Consider the following 20,158-nt stretch of genomic DNA (forward strand, 5'->3'; position numbering starts at 1 on the left):
ACACTGCAAACCTAGCACAGTCGTAGCATTGAGAGCACCAAGAACAAGACACACAAGATTAATACGATGATGGAAACAAGAAGCTAGAAAGCAAGAAATAAGAAACAGAAAATGAGCTGGAGATATGTTGGTTGTGTGTATGTATCGCGTGTATCGTTATGGACCATATGTGTGAATGTGTAGAACGAAGATGAAAAAAAAAATGACAAAAAAGATAATCAAATCAAATGATGAGACCCTTCCCCCACCTCCGCCCCCGTTTTTTTTGGGTTTACAATTATCATCTTGCTCTTTTTTTCCCTTTTTTTCATATTTTTTTCCCCTCTTCGTCATAATTCGTATCATGGTTCGTCCGTCCGTTTCATTTCTGTGCGAAGTCGCTGGAATAGATAGATAAAATAGTAGAAAAATAAAAAGTAAGAAAAGAGAGGAAGAGCGAAAAATAAAGCGAACAAGTTCCATCTATCATGCATTGCAAATGAAGATTGCGTAAGCTTGCAAAGATTGAAAAGAGTAATAATAAATAATAATAAATGCCTCGAAATGATATCTCCCAGCCAATCCCCATGGATCATCCCCCCAAAACAGAAAACATCCTATTCCATGACTTGTCACAAAACGTTAGGCAACGTCATTATTTTTGAGCATGTTTTTCTAGTGGAAACTTGATGTTATTTCCCCTTGCCTTCATTTTGGTGCTCGTTTCACGGCCATTTCTATCGTTGCGTTTTATTTTCTTCGACTATGTCCGTTGTTCTGTTCTGTGTACCAGGCTTCGTGGTTGGGAAAGTAAGGAGGGAGGCAAGCAGGGATCTATTCATTGGGAGGAGTGGAAGGGAAGAAAGTATAAAATAGAAATGATAGCAATGGAAAAAATGAGAAAAAGTAAAAGAGAGAGTGTGTGGAGTGAGTGCAGTACAATTACAACGTATCGTTGCTCAGACAGATAGCTGTTCTTTGGGCGGCCAGGGGGGTTTGTGGGGTGTTTGTCGAGGATAGATATTGTCTTCCGAATTCGAGCTGTTTTCTTTCCCCATCATTTATATGAGCAAAATTGCATAAAGCCATTGGAGGGAAGGGGCGCAGTGCGAAACGGGTTATAGTTGGCTAATATCGTCGATAGTCAAGTCACGCTGCCGGTAACGTTATGATAAAATAAAGTCCACATGTCGACCCAGAATAAGAAAGATGCTGTTGCGTGTATCGTTGTGGGCGCAGTAATCCAGTAGGCGATCGGACAAGCAGACATGTTCCAACTGCGACACATGCCAAAACCCTATTCGAGCCCAGAGATATATCCCAACATGGCGCAAAAGGGATAATCCCAGAACAACACAAGTGAAGATGGTGGGAGAAAATAAAAGGAAATAAGGTAAAGAAAGTAATGTTAAAACTTAAAAAAGCACAGAAGCAAGAAAAAGAGTAGGTATTTCAATGAATGTGGTCGCATGTTTTACACAAGTTCGTCGCCGTCATGAATAAAAAAAAGAGATCTATGCCTGTAGTATAGTCCTTTTTCGTTGTCGTTGTCGTTGTCATTGTTGTCGTACAGAAGAGTATATTTTAAACAAGCGTTTTGGTTAAAACAAAGGTCCGCCCAATCGAAAACGCCTTTTTGCGCATGGGAGTTTGGGAGAAGGGAAGGGAAAGGGGGTTAGGAGAAAGGTGTGTTGGGCGTATCAAGCGTATCAAGCTTAAGACCATCGCCATTTGCCAGCCCAGCACTCATGCTCATGCCAACACCCGAACCTCCTTTCCCTCCCCGTTCTTCGTCAAAGTACGCACGGGGCGTGGTCATGGCACTCTCACTGTTGGGGGTTTCCTGACAATTCGACATTAGTACGGGGTGACGTTGTTCTAGATTCCTAGCAGTAGCAGAGGGCATGCTGGCAAAGGAAGTTGCGGTAAACGGATCAGAGAGCGAAGGCGCGTGTCGCGGGGGATGGGATGGAGTAAGATGTTTCCGGTTGTTGTACTTATCGAAGGGGTCAGAGTGGAAAGGGGAACCCAGTCGCTTGATATCATCACCGTGTCGCAAATGGTGGCTAGTATTATTAATATTATTGATATTATTATCCTGTTGCTGCATTTTCTGTCCGTCATCGGAAGCCCCCGTCGTAGGAGCCGTAACGGTAGTAGCACTAGTCGTGGAAGCCGTTCCAGTAGAAATTGAAGTGGAAGAGCCGCGAAACTCCGCAAAATGCGCTGGAGGGTTGAAAAGCTGGTCCAACCGTCCTCGTGAACCACCAATTGCGCCAGTGGTGATGCCCCTGTTCCGCACGCGAACACGCCGTTGGCCCATATTATCATTGTACCTGGGTTGGCGGATGAGGTCAGGGAAGGGACGTTGGAGGCTGCTGCCGCTCGAGTCCAACTCATCTTCCAACTGGTGCAGGGCTCGTCGTTTGTGGGCGTTTCCAAACTGATCTATGCGTCCTCCAGGTGATCGGGTTTTTAAGCTAGTTGTGTGGATTGTGTCAAACTGACTAGCCGGTGTGGCGGAACGGAGACGACGGCGGGAGCTATCAGGGCCCCAGGTATGGTACATAAATGGAGATCCCAGGCGAGGAATTTCGTCGCAAAGGGAACTAGTTGTGATGTGGCTGCTGTAGTCGCCGAGAGACGATGACGAGTGGCTGTGAAAATGTTTAGGGGTCCGGGCTGGTTGTTCGTGGTCACGCGAAATATTGTTGAACCAATCATTTTGGGGCCCGTTATTGAGATCACTCGTTGGCGGTCCCAATTCTGCGACCTGAGTTGGCAGGAAACTGGACACCAGTGAGACTCCAAGATCTCGGGTTGCGAACGAGGCGGCTTTCCGATGAGATACTCCCAATTGTAACGGAATTCTAGTAGCCGATTCGGGGGACGTTTCCAAGAAAGGAGACGGGCTACGGGATTGAAGCAGTCGTTGATAATGGGGCCCGATTGAAAATTTCCGTTTGCATAGATCCTTTAAACGTCTTCTCGCAAAGGAGTCAGACCTGGGCCACGCTGGTTTGGGAGGTGCGACCTTGGCAGTTGGCGTAGTACTTCCACTTCGTGTCGCGGAGTCGTGGGTTGCTTGTTGGTATTTTCTGTTACCACCACGTCCATCCATAAATATAACAGGACCAGAAACGGAAGTTACTGTTGAAGGACCTTTCCTTTGAACAGGACCTTTTTTTCTCGACCAAGATTTCCTAGCTTCGCGGGCAACGCGATGAGAGACTCCCAAAGGGGGTAAACTCCCCGGAACCATTTTGAAAGGGGTGATTCTGGGATCCTGTAGATATATTTGATACGTATTCCACAGGTGGTTGTCCATCTCGGAAGTCCATCTCGGTCTGGTAGTTGGTATCTTACCAGGTTTCCCGTGGACGATATTTGGCTTGGAAGGAGTCTCCGGCTCTTGCTTGCAGCTGGTGAAGGGATACGAAATGAAAGGATCCTGGATTTCGCTTTCCGGGCTCGTGCAACTTCCTCCCATCGACGGGTACGACATGCAAGATGTAGAAGACGCAGCAGAAGAATCCGAGAAATCGGAACAAGCAGACGATGGTCGTTGTATGGGATGACTGCAGTCTCCAGTATCGCCATAAGTCCAGCAAGGCCTTTCGTCAACAGGGGTGCCCCGGATTTGAGCTGGAGGCGTTCTAGGATCGACCCTGCCTCGCGGTGGAACTTGAAGTGCATTCTCAGTCATCGGTTGAGTCACGGCACCGTCAAAAATGCCAGCTACAGAGGCCGACGGATCGTGCGAGAGCTCGATTGACGGCAATGGAACGTCTGGTGAGCAGAAAAGTTCGCGCTGGGTTGAGATGGTGAGTCGAGGTCTGCGGAACCGGCAGGAAGAATGGTGGGGCGGGGGCGGGATAGTCAGCTCTTTGGTCGGTCGATCTGGAGTCCTAGGTCGATTTTCTTCATCTCCAGCGTAAAATGTGAAGTCCTTGGGAAGCGTCCGGGACAACCCTGGTTGCCTGTAGGCCATGGTTCGTTTCCTTTTTAAAACTGTTTTTAATATCTTTTTTATCTTTTTATTGATTTTTCTCAGGGTGATGGACGTCCAAACAAATGGTGAATGGTTCGGCAATTGATAGCTGAATGGAGAAGAAAAAACCTATTCAACGAAAGTAGCAGTGAATAAGTTTGCCCAGAAGATCAAATCGTAGTCGCGTTATTTCGTAGTCCTCGTTTTTCAGTCCATGTACATCTCAAAATAGCAAAAGATATGACTATTATAAAGATGTCGAAGTGCGATCGTCGTTGATGCGTGAGGTATAAAATTAAAAAATTTTTAAAAAAAATCCCTAAGCTCTCAATTGTACATTGTCCAGCAGAACGCAAGAAAAAAAACACATCACAACGTGGTTTTCCCGGGTTCAAAATCCGACCAAAGATGGCAATGGCAAGGGATTGGGTTGAACAAAGGAAAAGAACATGTAGTCGTGTTAATAAGAAATATAGATCCGCAGTGTCGCCAGTTTGGCAGTCGTGGTTCTCGTTATAATAATGTCTGGATGATAAGAATCGGGAGAATTTAATAGGGCCGACTAGTTGTGAGTGTCGTGGTGTGTGGGTGTTAGAACGGGTGTGTTATTGTGGATGAGAGACGGCCAAGTCGCACCCGCATATGGTTTCGCTATCAGGAATCGCAGTAATTGGCAAGCATCGTGGCCAGCGACAAAAAAGGAGAACCAAAAAAGTAAAGGTTGGGACGAAAAGAGGAGGGGGGAGGGTATCGCGTCGGACGTTCGTTTATGGGAATTGACTGTTCCAAAAAAGAGCGTTTGTTTTAAAACGAACGGACTCCAATGTCGCAGCGACGGAAACGACGAGAAGGTCTGAAAATAGCCGGTTGGATCCAGATCAATTGGCAAATTGACCGCAAAAGTTGAATTGGCTTGTCCAGGGCGAGGGGGGACAAATAACTCGAAGCCAAAATGCGACCAAGAGGGGAGGGAGCGCGCGCGCGAGAGAGAGAGAGAGAGAGAGCCAGAAAGGAGTCGAGCACTGGGGGATAAGAGGGGCCCAGTATAGGAGGGCGGCGGGGGAGTGCAGCGGTTGACGAGGAGAAAAGAGGAGGATCGTGCCCGCTGGCCCAGTTGTCGAGTCCTCCTTCGGGCGGGAGTGGGCTCGTGGGATGCAGAGAGCAGGGGAGAAATGGATGGCTGGGGAGGCAGAGGAAAGGATTAAAAATGGATGAAAAGGACTAGAAAAGGGCTAAACAGGCCTGCGACGTTCTTCAGGGTCCCCTCACACCGCTGGAATGACGGCACGTTCAGAAATAAGAACTAAAAATCGTTCGTTCGCGCTTGAACGGACCGAAGCGAACAAGGTCCTAGATAGAGACCACTTGGCGCAGGTTGATTGATGATTTTGGGGTGCGTGATTGATTGACCGGGAGCGAGAACTGGAGAACTGAATCGGATGAAGAAAGGGATATTTGGAGTGTTGAACGAACGGAGGAGAAGGTGAAGAAGGTCCAGCACAGGAGTCAATCTATGTAAGGGCAGCAGCAGGCGAGGACTTGGGGATAGCGACAGATCGTGGAGGTAAGTTAGTCAGGAGGACGGGGTAAGCGGCGTGGACGGGAACACCCTCTGAGATGAGGCGGCCGTCTCGAGGGAACAGACACCGCCCTGCTCAGCTAATGAGAATTCAGGAAAATTAAATAATACGACTAGGAAGAAAGGAATATCAAATGGGGTGTGGGATGTCGGTGGGAGGTGGGAGGTGGATGTGGAATTGGGCGTCGTGGAGGTCGTGGAGGAGCCGCCTTCGTGCCTTGGCATGGGCCGGGCGATGGCTGGGAACAGCGGGCAGGAAAAGGGCATCAACCGGGCGTGACCAGTGGCCACACCAAGGTTTGGCGGTGCGAACAGGTACCACCCGGTGCATTTCAGCGTCTTTACAGTGTCTTTACGCCGTACGTACTGCGGAGTGCTCCAGTGTCATGAATCGGACATCTCGACATCTCCAAATATCGGGCAGCGAAATCCAGTGAAATATCCCTCTCAATTACTCCGTGCAGGTCGTTATGATCTGTCCCAATGCGCTATCTGTGCTTTCTCTGCAAGAATCCAAGTTGCTGCCCATTGCCTCTGTCCATTGATTCCGCCATTCTGGCTGAAACCCCAATCCAAGCACAGGTTTCCCACTTTCCCAGACACCCGGATTCTCTCATCGTCATAAAAAGACTATCTATCCAACCAGCCACACATCAAACAGGAACTTCATTCCTTCTTCAAAGTTCTTCTCCATGAATTGTTTCATGCAAAAGCGAGCGGGAGGTTTTCCCTTCGAAGGTGTCTGAGGTTGCTTCCATGGACGCATCTTGCGCTGTCTTGTGTGCTCGACAGACAGCCCCGTCCTGGCGTAGTTTACCTTGCATTTACCAAGCCCCATGTCGGGCCAACAACGGTGCTAGCGTGAAGACAAGAAAGAAAAAAAAAGCTGTTGAAAGAACATTGTGTTCTGCATGCTGATTATCGGGCAAGGGAATCAACAACAACGGTAATCCGTACCAATTACAGAGTTCTTCGGTACCATCCCCGCAGATACGAAGCTTCCCAGAGCCGGCTTTCCATGACGTAAAGTTTCCGCAGCAGATTCCATCTTGATTCCTCACCCAAGAAAAGGAAGCGAAAGAAAAAGAAGAAATCTCAGCGGGCCTGGTTTACTCTTTGATGCCCAAAGGAAAGAAACGCCCTTCTTCGAACTTCCTGCCTCGAAATCGCCCCTACAATCCACCAAGGCAGTCCTCTATTCCGCCCGTCTTTTAAAAAGTTGTTTTTTACCGTACGTTATGTCGTCGCAGGGTTTCCGTGCGCATATGTACTGTATCGAATACTAGTTCCCTCGCCGAAAACAATCCGCTTGGTTTTTGTTTTTCCTGTTCTATTCTTCTCCTCAAACGGGTGCTTTTTGCGCGAAAAACACACGTCGGGAATGCGCGCGCGCGTGTCCCTGGCGTCAGAGCGCGGCTCGAAACGCGAAAATTTCGGTCAGCTTGTGAAATATGATTGGTTGGTTTGGACGCGTCGCGTTCGCGCGTTTGTGGCGCGTGACATGGCTCGGTATTTTTCTTTTTCTTTTCCCTGCTCCTCCTCCTTCATTTTTGGTTTCTTACGCAGCGTTAATACGTTACCGTTACGGTACCAACGGATGCCAGTGTGTGGCGGAGATCTCATTCTCAGAGAGGAGATGAATGGATGAGCTGGTTTGCTGGTCTGCCGGTCTGCTGGCGGTAAAGTAACGTAGGTGTGGATACAGGACGGAGTCACATAACATTGGTCGATTGAAATTGTCCTTCTACGAAGGTTCGGTTGCGAGGGCCCCAGGCAATGGGGAAAATTCCTCGAATATAACCTTCTCTTTTTTTTAATTTCTCTGAAAGCCAAACATCGAGTCCATGAATCAATGGATGGCCGGGTTCCTCTGTCAACCGACGGCAAGACCCAAACCATAAAGGTGAACTATACTCGCGCATTCCGTTCCCGTCGAGATACTGGGCTACAGCTACAGGGATGCGCATGCAGGCGCAGCTTGTTCCTGTCCAGGTTCGCAAAAAAAAAAAAAAAAGAAAAGAAAAGAAAGAAAAGAAAAGAAAAAAAAGGCTCATTCAAATCTCTGTGAGCTTCCGCAGCTCGGCTCCGTCTGCATCATCAACACTCTGGTTGCTTTCACCAACCAACAGAGCCCATGCCAGGGGATATCATCCTAAACCACCGTCAATCAACTTGTTCCACGCCACCCCCTGGTTGCCTCATGCATACTGCATCTGTCTTTAGCCCGATGGAAGAAATAATACTGACAACTGATGGTGGTATATTAAAAATGAAATAAAATAAAATAGAAAGAAGCTTATTTCCATTGCAATTGCTACTGCAATGTCCTGTGCCTTCATCCGTCCCATGGATCCAGAAAGCTGCACTGATAATTATGACGAGGCCCTGTATGTATGCATGTTATAGCTGTCCACTGTCCCAGCACAGAGATCTTGAGGGACAAGCCGCTGCCCGATCTGCAGACAATCATCAGCCTGACTTGTGTACTGGTAACTACAGTGCAGAAGTGCAAAACAGTGCCATGCACAGCTATCCAGGATTGTGCTTAGAATGCCTCTATTCCTCCTCTCTCTGTGGGCCTGCTGCATCTTCGCATTCTATGATTATATCTGATAATATACACACAGAACACACCGTCCGCCACAAAGCAGCTGATTTTGTTCCATCTAATCTGCAGCCAGGCAAACAATGTTCTTGTTCTTTGCTTGAGTTCTTTGAAAAGGCTGATGAATACTCTCCCTATGTGTAGTTAATAACATAGTTATTGTAACTGTACATACATACAAAAAGAGGCAAGGTTTAGAGTCGGTCAATCAGTTTCAACTTTCACTAACCTGCAGCTGCATGCATGCATGCATGCAATCTATCAGTGTCAAACAACCATGGAGACTGATTAAATAAAATACTAATATACAGTAGTTACAACACATCAGTGGCAGATTGATTGAAGCCCGGTCCGTCTTTCGACCCATTGTCTGCTCCACCGTCGCTGTGACGTTGCCGTGGGCATTGTAGTTGTAGTTGTATGCTGAAGTGAAGTGTCAACTCCGTCAAGGCGTCTGTGGGTTACATGTTGCTTGTATGCTTGATGCTACGGATGGAACCACCTCACCTGGAGCTTCCCAAACCAATCCAGCCTAGAACCTAACTTCTGCTACTTTATAATCCCGTTCTTGCTAATATCTCCATCTCCTGTCAGTAACAAAATAATCACAATTTCTGATATCCTATAGAGTGAGCTCTCCCGCCAGGTGTTCCGCCAAAATGTATGAGTGTGCTTGCTTATCCTGTGGAGGAGGGAGGTGCGGGTGTATTCGGTACATTCCCTGGCTGGCAAACTTTTCTTGACGAAGGACGATGGGAATTGTTTAAACATGCTATCTTACTTAAGGATGTCGTCACCCTGAGGATTGATCCCTTGTCTGGGGGAACAGGGTTAGGCCCCAGAGACAGACCCCTCCTAGTCCCGGGCCGTCCACCTTCGACAAGCTGCTGGTATTTCGAGCTCTCCAATCAAGGATATTGAAGAACGGACGGGGAAAGAATAGTGAGGATGCTGTAACAGTCCGCCGTAGTGGATCGTCTTTTCACTACTCCTCCATTGTCAGGTCATCGGAAAACAATGGTCCATATTATCCTTCCGATGTCCGATATGTACGGGGAGATACTTCTGCTGTTTGTTTGTCTTGTTTGTCTGTTGGAGTCCATCTTCATCGGCTCGCTTCTCAGCAGCCAGTGAGCTTCGTAGTTGACAACAACTTTCCGAACCACACATCCTTAATCCTAACATAGCTGCCTGTTGCTCTCTATCTTGCGCCGTTCTAGGGCACGGGAATCTGGCTGCGGCACCTCTATATCACTCTTCTCTACTTATCCCTCGTGCCCACATAACCCACTCGGATCCGTATCCATCATGGGTGATTTTGGCCCCGCAGCGTCTGAGGAGCGAGAGCAGCTTGGGGATAGCCTTGTGGCGATCAAGGAGTCTGTCCAGGATATCCATGTACTCGTTACTGGCTTCGGCGTATGTGGGAGTTTCAAAATTTAGCCCAATATTATCACACTTCATGTAGAACCTGCTCCCTGCCAATGCCACATGTATATCGTGTACAGCGGGTGGTGGAGGTTTGGCACCGAGACACCCAATCGACAGCCAGCGTACATGCCAATGGAAAACCACCCAGCTAACCAACGTCAACAGCCTTTCAAATCCAACCTCGTAAACCCTTCCTTCCTAATCGCCTCCGCCCTCCCAAAAATAATCACCATCCCCCAGACCACCCCCACCTCCACTCCCCGCCGTATCCTCATCCACACCCATCCCGTCCCAATCCGCGTCTCCTACCATGCCGTCCGCTTTGCCATCCCCGCTATAATAGATGCCTTCAAGAACGGCCACGATGGCCGCCCGCCAGACTTCGTCATCCACATCGGCATGGCGAACACACGGGACTACTACGCCGTAGAAACTATGGCTCACCGCGACGACTACGGCTACACGGATGTTGACGGGCAGGTTGGCTTTGAGGATGGCGAAGCGATCTGGAAAGCGATGGGATTGCCAGAGGTCCTCAGGCCAGGGCCATGTACCGTGCCCGGCGATGATGAGATGGAGGGTAGTGGCGGTGCCGGTGGCATTGATGGTGATGGAAGTCCGTCACTGAGAAAGTCGTCTACAACCGTATACACTACAACGGGGATATCAGCTACTGTCGCTACTGATACCACGGCCACCGCTTCCAACGCCAACGCCACGACGACGACAACGACTGTTCGTCCCACATCATCACCGTCGCCGTCGCCAGACATAGACAAGCAACCTCAACCCGAACAACAAGACCAAACTCCCGCACCCCCGCAAACCCCGCTCAACGAAATCACCACAACCATAACCACCACGGCCTCACACACCCCCACCTGCCCCTCCCCGCCCGACGCCCACTTCCTCAAAACCTGGCAATCATTCGTCCCGCGCACTGCTGACGTGCGCCTCTCCGACGATGCCGGCCGCTACCTCTGCGAGTTCATCTACTACACCAGCCTGATGCATGCATACCTGGAACGGCGCAATCGGAGCGTCGTATTCCTGCATGTGCCGGGCCGGGCGGATGATGAGGCCATTCAGCTTGGGAAGGAGGTTGCGGCGGGGCTGGTGAGGTGTCTGGCGGCTTGTTGGGTTGTTTGATTGGGACCTTGGTGGGGAGAAATTGGAGCCAGGGGGCCTCCCGGGGGGAGAGGAGAACGCGGGGTGCGGATTTGAATTGGTTTGGGCTTGGTTTTGGGTGGAGGATTAGGGTTGAACTAAATTAAATCTTCATATGTTTCGTGTTGTTCTCGGGCCAAATCAATTTCCAATATTTTTCTTAGCATTTATGTGTTTTTTGACGATGAATGATACACAAGCGCCGCTTATATTGGTTAAATATTTATATTTCCCATTCAATATAACTCATATTGTTTGTCCCTTTTTCTTCCAGTGTTTGTTCTTTCTCCCTTTCTTATGCATCTAGGTGTGTTTATGGAAGAGATGGCTCGAATTTCCTCGACGAGTGTTGAACCACGTAGAACCAGAAGAAATCAGCCCGAATAGGATGAGATACCAAGAACCGGCAGAAAGACATGTTAGAAATACCCCAGAGCCCTATCGATCATACTTGTATTCTCTCCCGCTATAGCAATGCGGATGGACACGAAATTTAAGAAGTATATCCCCATGGTTTCCGTAGAAGAAAAGATTTGGGAAGCTGAGGCTCATATGTTGACAATTGGGTTGATCGACACGTTAGGGAAAGGTAGAGACACCCATTTGTATCAACGAAGGATGAGCATTGCACTTGTCCAGGGGTTCCCTATTCCTCAAGAGGGGAGGACGAGATATTTTCGCGTATGACTGTGACATATGACGCTAGTCCTCAGTAGGAAGGCCTGGGCAGTTTAGACTAGTTTCCGCCGAAAGCTTCAACCCAAAGTCTCAGGATTCATGGTTGACAACGAATATACGGTACATTATTTCGCTTTTCATAGCTACATCCATTGATGGGATCGGAGATACTCTCCCGGTGACACCGCGGCAATACTCGTCCGGTAATGAAAATAATTAAAGGGGTTCCTCTGCTACGCAGGAGCCGCCTACACTCTACAACATTATTCAAAAACCTCAATGGCAAAGGAGCTTTCTCGAATTTACGTTGCCGGAGTTGTAAAATTGGACTTTCACCAACCGGCTAAAAGGAGAATTCCCCAGTTAACACAGTCTTAAGTTCATAATTTTCATTTCATGCCTTGAAGTCCAACAGGAGTATTCATTGAGAACCTTTGGTCAGAAGATACCATGAATCTGCACTAGGCTAGAAGCTGGCCTCTGGATGTAAAGAATTTCCCAAGCCTTGCCGTTCATATTTCAAGATTGTCCCATTTGATCGTCTTACGAATATCTTTCAACATTTCGGCCCTGTCTTTTCTCCCTCAGACATCCTCACTAGTGCGCTAAGTCGGCTTGTCCTCAGACTTTTACGCCTGCCTCAATTCATCCCATACACCATTGGCACGCTGGATTAAATCACCATCTACCTTACAGACCTTCTAGGATAGCCGTACTTTGTTATCTCACCGCTATTTGATCTGAGCATCAAAATATATAAACGGGGAAATCCTCATAATATCTGCCAGGAGTCCTGGAAACCCCCTACCTTACATGTGTTCCCTATTCCTTGGTTTCTTTGCTGTAGCCAGCTTGCGCCGAGCATCTTCAAAGCTTGTAACTATTACATCCCCTATGTGGCATTAATCGCCAGTGCCCTCTTCTCTCCCCTCATCTATCTCGCCGTTGCAAATGGCGGCTCGAATAGCTTCCAGTGACTTGCCCGCTTGGCAAACACGTCTGCTTTTATCAGTTGGACCTGCTGCCGCGTTGTGTACTTCCGGCTCCCTGCAGCAGCCGATACATAAAGTGTTGACCAGCCGTACAAGCCCGTGACAGTGACTTACAGATAGGCCCTAAACAGGAGCTTGCACCAGAGCGACAGCGCAAAGTGAGGAATGGGTTGATTGAGTGTATTAACATCGCTGGGAGTAGGGTAGTATGGAAGTAGAACGAACACACCGCGGCGGTATTGGAAGAGAGCCGTATATATTCTGGCCCCATTTATTTAACAGTTTCAATTACTCAAAAGGCAATTGGGTACATGTGCTCGCTTGGTTTCACCCCCGATCCGCTGCTGCAGGGTACCATTTTAAATATGTTACGCTTGTTTTCAATATCGTTTGAATACCGTCTTCCTAATTTATTCTTGATCGAAATTGGCTACTCATTTGCTTATTGTTTCTGGCCAGCTGAATATCCTCCGTCGTGAGTCCAGCGGATGCTAGCAAAAAGTAGGTGCGGTTCAGGTGCTATTTCAGGTGCTATTTCAGGTACTATGCGTCACGTCAAAGTCCATGCAAGCCTTGCGAGGTAGCTACGTTGACTTAAAAAAAAAAAAAAAAAATCGCCCATCCATATATCGGATTGCCTCACTTTTGGTATCAGCATCGGCAGACTACTATCAACTCGGCCCTGTGAAGTTCAATACGAACTTGTCAGCCTAAAAACTCCATCAATTTCAAACGAAAGCTCGGGAAAAAGGGAAACAGATAGAGATGACACAATGTAACGTAAGGGGCGCGGATGGGAATATTTTTCTCTCTTCGCCCAGCATTAGAAAGGCTAGATGAGTAGCAGGTAGGATTTAGTTACTCGGGCTCAGAATTCAATATTTTCTATCATAACGTGTAGCTTGGAATGAAGGAGCGAAGCCAAGATGACTTAACAAAACATTTCAGTCAAGGAATGTTAATTCTGCGGCGATTCGCCAGCACCAAGCAGTCTCTGTGGCGCAATTGGTTAGCGCGTTCGACTGTTAATCGAGAGGTTGGAAGTTCGAGCCTTCCCAGGGACGGTTAATTTTTCTTCTATATTTTTTATTCTTGATGCCTTGAATGCTTTTCATTCTTCTAGTTTATTCAAGTTAATTATTTTTTAAAATTTCCGCATACTCCCAGCGCTCAACGGGGAACAGATCAATGAATTTTCTACGCATCGTCCATGTCAGGGGGGTGGATGGCGCAGTGGTAAGCGCTGTTCATCACCACTGCTAAGACCAGGAAGGTGGTGGATTCAAATCCCACCCTCTCCAAAAGGATATTACCACATCTTGGTGGATCTTGATGGTACCCTTTCTTATCTCATTTCTATTGGCAACTGCCACTGCAAGGTGGAGCAGTGTTCAACACTATGTATATAGTCTAGATGGATTCAGGATACGCTGCACAGATCTGTAGTGTTGGCCGGAGTTATACCGTTTAATACCGATTGCTGCGCAACTACGGAGGGCGCTATCAAAAGAATTGCGCCGCTCAGATTCAATTTATACAACTAAGAAGCGCCACAATGTTTTAATGAGTAATTACATTTAGCTTCAAATGACCCCACATTCTATTTATATGAGAATGCCATGTATTCTGAATTGATTCCTCTTTTTTCTCAAATATCTCATCTCTAATATTTCATCTGCTGATTCATATGGCACCCAATACTGATATTGTCACAAGAGCTCTTGTGGTGGCTCTTAAATCACCCTATTTTGGCAAGTCAAATGCTGAAATCACAGAAATCACCCAGATCTCAAAGAGTCAAATCAACTGTATATATAAACATGCAATTGAACGCGGATTTGATCCTGAACTGCCTCATATTATACTTCGTGATGAATGGCTTCAAGATGCCCCCAAATCTGGCTGACCAACTCAGAGAAATGATAGTATTAAGGACACTATTCTTGCAAAGATTCAACATGATTGATATGGACAAGAAAAGACATGTACTGATCTTGCCAATGAATTCAGTAATGAAGGAATTGAGATATCTTCTATGACTATATGAAGGATTCTTTGCAAAGCAGGCCTGTGAAAAACAAAGCCTACACAGAAGCCAGAACTCACCAAGAAGATGCAACTAGATCAACTTCAATTCTGTCTGAAGCATAAAGATTGGACCTTGGAGGATTGGAAGAATGTTATCTGGTCAGATGAAACCTCTGTTATTCTTCTTCATCAACAAGGTGGATATAGAATATGGCATGCACCTCATGAGGCCTATTCTCAAAGCTGTATACATGAACAATGGAAGGAATCATCTGAATTCATGTTCTGGGCCTGCTTCTCATACAATAAGAAGGGCCCATTTCATTGTTGGGCCAGAGAAACCTTGCAGGAGCATGCTCAATCCCTTGAGTATATTGAGACTTTAAATGCTGAAATGGAACCTATAAAGAGGTAAGAATGGGAGCTGTCAAATGGTATTCAAAGATTACAGATTGATCATCAGCAACCAGATCAAAAACCAATATGGAAGTTCAAACAGGCCACAGGCAAGCTATCTCATGGCAAAGGTGGTGGAATTGATTGGTATCACTATCAAGTTCAAATTCTCTTACCAAAGCTATTTCCCTTTGCAAAAGAGTGTCAAATCAATCGTCTGAATACTATTGTGCAAGAGGATAAGGCCCCTTCACACAATCACTATATCCAACATTATATGTACGATATTCATGGGATTCAACAGCTGCTTTGGTGTGGGAATTCACCTGATCTCAATGCAATTGAGGCAGCTTGGCCCTGGATGAAGCGCAGAACAACAAGAAAAGGAGCTCCTAAGAACTGTACAGAAGCTGTTAGAGTATGGGAGCAGGCATGGAAGGATCTGCCACAAGAGAAGATACAGGCATGGATTGAGCGGATTCCTGTACATATTGAAAAGATTATAGAGTTAGAAGGTGGCAATGAGTATAGAGAAGGAAGACGGCACGGGCAGGTGGAGGAATAGGATACTCATCTGGTTGGCAGATTGGCACGCAGGTTGGCAGGCAGATTGGCACACAGGTTGGCAGGCAGATTGGCACGCAGGTTGGCAGGCAGATTGGCAGGCAGATTCCATGTTGAATAGCAGCGGAGACAAGGAATAATCAAGAGCTGAGTATTCAGTATAAAATACAGTGTGAATTTCTGCCAAGATTTGTGGCGCTGTCTAGTTGTCTTTTTGCCGGCGCAATTCTTTTGATAGCGCCCTCCGTAGATAGCTAGTTGTGAAAATCGATTTTAAATGTTGCGGCTGAGGTGTATTTCCCAAAATAGTGTTTTAACAACGAGGCTCCACCGTTATTTCTACGCTTCTATGATCCTTATCCCATACCCTTGCTGGCTTTTAGTCACCACTCAAGTTTATGGCACACCGCATTCGTCACTTCAACTGTTGTGCTTTTGCCGGCCAAGTCCGCGATCCCTACCCGTCGCTCACGACGAATTCTACAGAGTTTACCAGTTCGGCCGTAAAATCTTTCTCTCCCAGCCACTAAAGCATGTCAGCTGCTGTCAAAAGTGGGCTAAGGGATTGACGATGTGTTTTAAAAAAGATTTCTTTCTGTCAACGGACATTGGAAAATACAGTAAAGGGGAAGTAAAAAAAAAAAAACCAAGGGGATACCCATTGAAAGCAGAATCGTGAATTGGCTTGAATATGGATGCGTTCTCGCGCGTGCAAGCAAGATTCCCCGTTGGGGGCTATGCCAGCTGATCCTGCAGGCGTTGCTGCAATATCAGAAAGAATATATCGGCGACTTGAGAATGGCTTGAGTAGAGTGGAGTCCTGCGCGGATCTCACCAGCCCTTCTCCCGGTTGTTTTCAAAAGCTTGTATGATAAAATGTGAATATGCAAAACGACATGTTCAAACTTGTTGTAACAATCGTATCAAACTTTTGGCTTTCAGCATCATTCTCGTCGTCATACATCCACCAACATATATTATCGCACTGAGCTGAGACCCTCTGCCGCAGCTTCATTCCAGATAACCAACCCATTCCTCTGCGCATTGCTCTTCGTGACAATAGCGATATGCTTCTCCGGTCCCCGAAGTAGTTGATATGCGATTTTTGATAACCCTGATGTGATAAGCTAGATTGTATCAACTATCCTTGTCGGTGCAATGGTAGCCATCCGCAAAAGGGCGTTTCCAGGTCTCTTCATTCCTGGCAAAGCCCGTTGCACACAGTCCATAACTCCGTTACATGCATACGATGCTACGGGAGAAGATGGTGAGCAAAATACAATTTCAGCTTCTAGCCAGCTCCATGTCGGGTAAAGATGGAAACATCCCTTACCATTTCCCACAGCTTGCTGGCATGGCTGCGTCCAACTGTACCCTGCATACTCCCCATCAGGGTTTTCGGGGACAATTACCCAATTGAATCCTCTGGGTTGGCAGCCGCGGAGCGAAGATCTTGGTTGCTGCTGGTTGGAGTTTGTATATTGCTCTCGTGGTCGGCATACTACTAGTTGAAGAAAGACCCCAGAGCAAGATATCGTCAGGTACGTCTGGAGTATCGCAATTAGGAAGAAAGGACGAGAGGGCTATTGGAAATCAGTTAGCCCCAGCTCCGTTAGGTTCATGTGCTGGATATACCCCAATGGCATCTATTGGTGATAGATACGGATTAATGTTTGTATTTTCCATGCAAGCACCAGGGGCTCCGACTGAACCAAGTAAATATGCACCAAGGTTCTTCAAACATCAAGGACTCCTACAGACAGGCATCTGCGGTGTTTCTTGAAAATAGTCACTGCTCCCCCCCGAGGTTCCCGGGGCCGGCTTGAAGGTGTTCAATATCATGGCGAGTTGTTGAGCACTATGATCCTAGCCTCTAGAATCTCGGGGCTAATGCCTTCACCGGGTATTGATGCGTGGTTGGCTTTGGAGTGTAGGTAAAGTACATATGTATCATCGGCCATTAGCAATTCATACTTTGGCTCCGTTCTCAGCGGATGTGTCAATCAAGTAGGCCACGGTTGAATAGCCCTCCCACCACATGCTAGTTGCACAGCAAGTAAGAACAATTTGGTCCTGGCAAAGCTGGAAGTACATAGATAATCACAGACATGGTCATTCATAGTTAATTCAGTCAAAGAGCCGAGCCGAGAAGCCTTTTTGAGCATCCGGTCTCATGCGTGTATTCCTCTCGAACATATTCTTGCCATCTCTCTCCATATCCTAGACAAAGCGCCGAATAACTTCTGAGGTCTTAACGGTTCAATGGACGGTTACACCGGCCGAGGACTACATATTTCTGTCACCCCTGTCAAAATATGCCTTTCCTCCCAGTGATCCCTGCACTCTCTTGGACGACGAAACGTGTCGCGGAAATCAGTATGAATCCATCCATCCCATGATCTCCCTTGGGTTATCCACACATTCGCACAGATCCGAGACCGCGATACTGATGACATGAGCAGATGATTAAAATTCTGTTCTGAGTGTTTCCCATCTGTGAAACTGGACCACTAGCAAGGGTAGTGCACAGCACAGGATGTGAAAAAAAAGCTTTCAAATTCAATTGAATCAGAGGGATTCTGTTAGTGGTTTGTATTTTTAGCTCGTGGCATTTTCTGCTGGAGGTATGGGGCTAATTTACCTTAATCTATGTATAGAATGCCGGTTTGATTAACACACCGTAATGATGACTTCGCGAAACGGCATACATATATATGTAAGATTCTAAGTCGCGAGCTAAGCTAAACGAAGAATCCTTCGAAATCTTCAGATATGAGTCAATAGTTCATTTTCCCGTCTTTTTGTAAATTTCTTTCTCATGACCTCCGCTTTTCGTTCAGTTGATATATGCATGGGAAGATAAAAAGCAAAATATTTACCCTCCTCCTTACTGATATTAATTCATCTCGATAAAACCACCACCTCCTAATAAACCGGCGTCCCACAGTGCCAACCAACCTTAGACAAAAAAAAAAAAAAAAAAAGGAAATAACACCATATTAAATTGGATTTATAAACATCAGTATTCATTGAACCCATGCCGTCGCGAGTGGAAGTGAGCGACGACAACCATGCCATCTCCAGCAAGTGCAGTCGCAATGACACGGGCTACCTAACGACCCTTCCCCCTGAGATCCTGCGAGAAATTCTCCAATATGTAGGCGCCGACGAACTCAGAGCCAACAATCTGGACAGGCTACTCATAAGCAAATACTGGTACTGCATTGCATCAGCAGTGTTGCTGGAAGATGTCAAACTCTCCGCGACTGGCTTGACGAAATTTCTCGCACTGCAGAAGGCTACACCGGGAAATAGTGGACCGGAGCATCAACCTCAACATAAGGAGGTTACGTGTACACGAGCAAGAACGATATCAGAATCGGAATCAGAACTGGTGGATGGGCCCATTAGCCCAATATCAACTCGAACATCGAGTCTCGCTATCTGTCTGACCGGTTACTCAGGATGGGCCACCCATATCGACCCCGAGACGCAGCAGATTATCCCGGAGAGATTCAAGATCCTCGCCGACTGGACCGAAAAGACAAGAGCAGATATGCACCGTCTTTCTAGTTGGTTGGGCACATTGAAAACCTTGACCAGATTCCGTTTCCAAGCCGAAGGAGAACCGAGTGTGCGCACCATTCCGGCGAATCTATTTGAGCATATGAAGAGTTACTTACACGCGGATGCAATTGCGCTTATGTGCAGGAGTATCCCTGTCGAGCGTTTGAGGGTTCTGGAATTGGACACATGCGGATCGGCGTTTCTGGCGCGAGGTGTGGATGGTGCTAAGCCAGGACATGCTTCGGATAGTGAGCATATCTGCCCGCTTATCGGGAGGTATGTGCCGTACTTGCAGCAACTGAGGGTGAGGATGCATCGGATCTGCCCGGAGGTTTTTGGAGTTGGTAACAAGAATAATTTGCAGTATACAACAGCGCGGAAGGAGTTTGTATTTCATCTGAGCCTGTATGATCCACTGAAGGGGATGACGAGAGCAAAGTCTGCGGGGCTTTGTTCATTCGACACACCCTGTCGGAGGGATGTGTTGATAAATAAGATGATTGAAGGGGCGAATGTGGCGGCGATGCAGATGCCTAATCTCAAGGCCACGGTTCTGTATCATGTTTACCCGTTTGATCTCGTGGCGATGGATTGTCGAACTGGGGATACCAAGATGGTGGACAGTCAGGTGGACTGGTTGGATAATGAGGACGTGGTTTTTGAAGATAGGCGATCTCCTCATTCAACGTCTGGAGCGTGCGTGACAGTCTGTGCATTTTGATCGATTGCCAAAATAAGAGGTGGGAACCTAACCAAATAGATTGACAGCTTGGGGCGTTTTTAATGAAACGGGAAAACAATTCCATCAAATCGTCCGGCATCTGCCAGTTTGCCGCCGTCATTTCACTATTCCAACACACCGAAAGAAAATGGAGACAACATCAAAAGAGCATCAGATAACTTGGAAGGAAGTTGAATGACTGTCGAATGAAAATTTTAACATGAAGTTTCGAAAAGTCACCTTTTAAAATACGATCCATAAGAGCCAATGGCGACGAGATGTAAACCACAGATGGCTGTTATCTGCAGCCAGACCAAAGGTATTTGGAGCCAGTGGAAACTCTCAGGCCGATTCTTCATCTCAAACGATTGTAGTGGGCGACTTTGATGGTTATTGGTTTTCTCTATGCTGAGCCCTCGGATTAGCCAGTTTGTGATGGGCCAAGTACATCATGTGAAAA

General features: G+C 47.0%; 5 protein-coding genes and 1 non-coding gene across 6 annotated transcripts; 4 read left to right on the top strand and 2 right to left on the bottom strand.

Moving 5' to 3' along the window:
- Positions 1–1,654: 1,654 nt before the first annotated feature.
- On the bottom strand, positions 1,655–3,980 carry HCBG_06056 (uncharacterized protein; the record flags this gene model as incomplete). The annotated part of the gene is made up of 1 exon (XM_045433105.1): positions 1,655–3,980. The coding sequence occupies one exon, from the start codon at positions 3,968–3,970 to the stop codon at positions 1,655–1,657; it is 2,316 nt and encodes a 771-aa protein (XP_045286273.1).
- Positions 3,981–5,543: 1,563 nt separating this feature from the next.
- On the bottom strand, positions 5,544–6,387 carry HCBG_06057 (uncharacterized protein; the record flags this gene model as incomplete). Its single annotated transcript, XM_045433106.1, has 2 exons — positions 5,544–5,915; positions 6,193–6,387. 2 exons carry the CDS (start codon positions 6,385–6,387, stop codon positions 5,544–5,546), a joined length of 567 nt encoding a protein of 188 aa, XP_045286274.1.
- A 3,075-nt stretch (positions 6,388–9,462) lies between these two features.
- On the top strand, positions 9,463–10,734 carry HCBG_06058 (uncharacterized protein; the record flags this gene model as incomplete). The annotated part of the gene is made up of 2 exons (XM_045433107.1): positions 9,463–9,573; positions 9,751–10,734. 2 exons carry the CDS (start codon positions 9,463–9,465, stop codon positions 10,732–10,734), a joined length of 1,095 nt encoding a protein of 364 aa, XP_045286275.1.
- A 2,678-nt stretch (positions 10,735–13,412) lies between these two features.
- HCBG_11048 lies at positions 13,413–13,486 on the top strand. The gene has a single exon. It is a non-coding gene; the product is annotated as a tRNA-Asn (tRNA).
- A 3,082-nt stretch (positions 13,487–16,568) lies between these two features.
- HCBG_06059 (uncharacterized protein) lies at positions 16,569–17,657 on the top strand (the record flags this gene model as incomplete). The annotated part of the gene is made up of 4 exons (XM_045433108.1): positions 16,569–16,720; positions 16,848–17,125; positions 17,218–17,340; positions 17,533–17,657. The coding sequence occupies 4 exons, from the start codon at positions 16,569–16,571 to the stop codon at positions 17,655–17,657; spliced, it is 678 nt and encodes a 225-aa protein (XP_045286276.1).
- A 790-nt stretch (positions 17,658–18,447) lies between these two features.
- On the top strand, positions 18,448–19,698 carry HCBG_06060 (uncharacterized protein; the record flags this gene model as incomplete). Its single annotated transcript, XM_045433109.1, has 1 exon — positions 18,448–19,698. The coding sequence occupies one exon, from the start codon at positions 18,448–18,450 to the stop codon at positions 19,696–19,698; it is 1,251 nt and encodes a 416-aa protein (XP_045286277.1).
- Between the last annotated feature and the right edge of the window lie 460 nt (positions 19,699–20,158).

The sequence above is a fragment of the Histoplasma capsulatum genome, assembly GCF_000150115.1.
Source record: "Histoplasma capsulatum G186AR genomic scaffold supercont2.8, whole genome shotgun sequence".
Classification (NCBI taxonomy): domain Eukaryota; kingdom Fungi; phylum Ascomycota; class Eurotiomycetes; order Onygenales; family Ajellomycetaceae; genus Histoplasma; species Histoplasma capsulatum.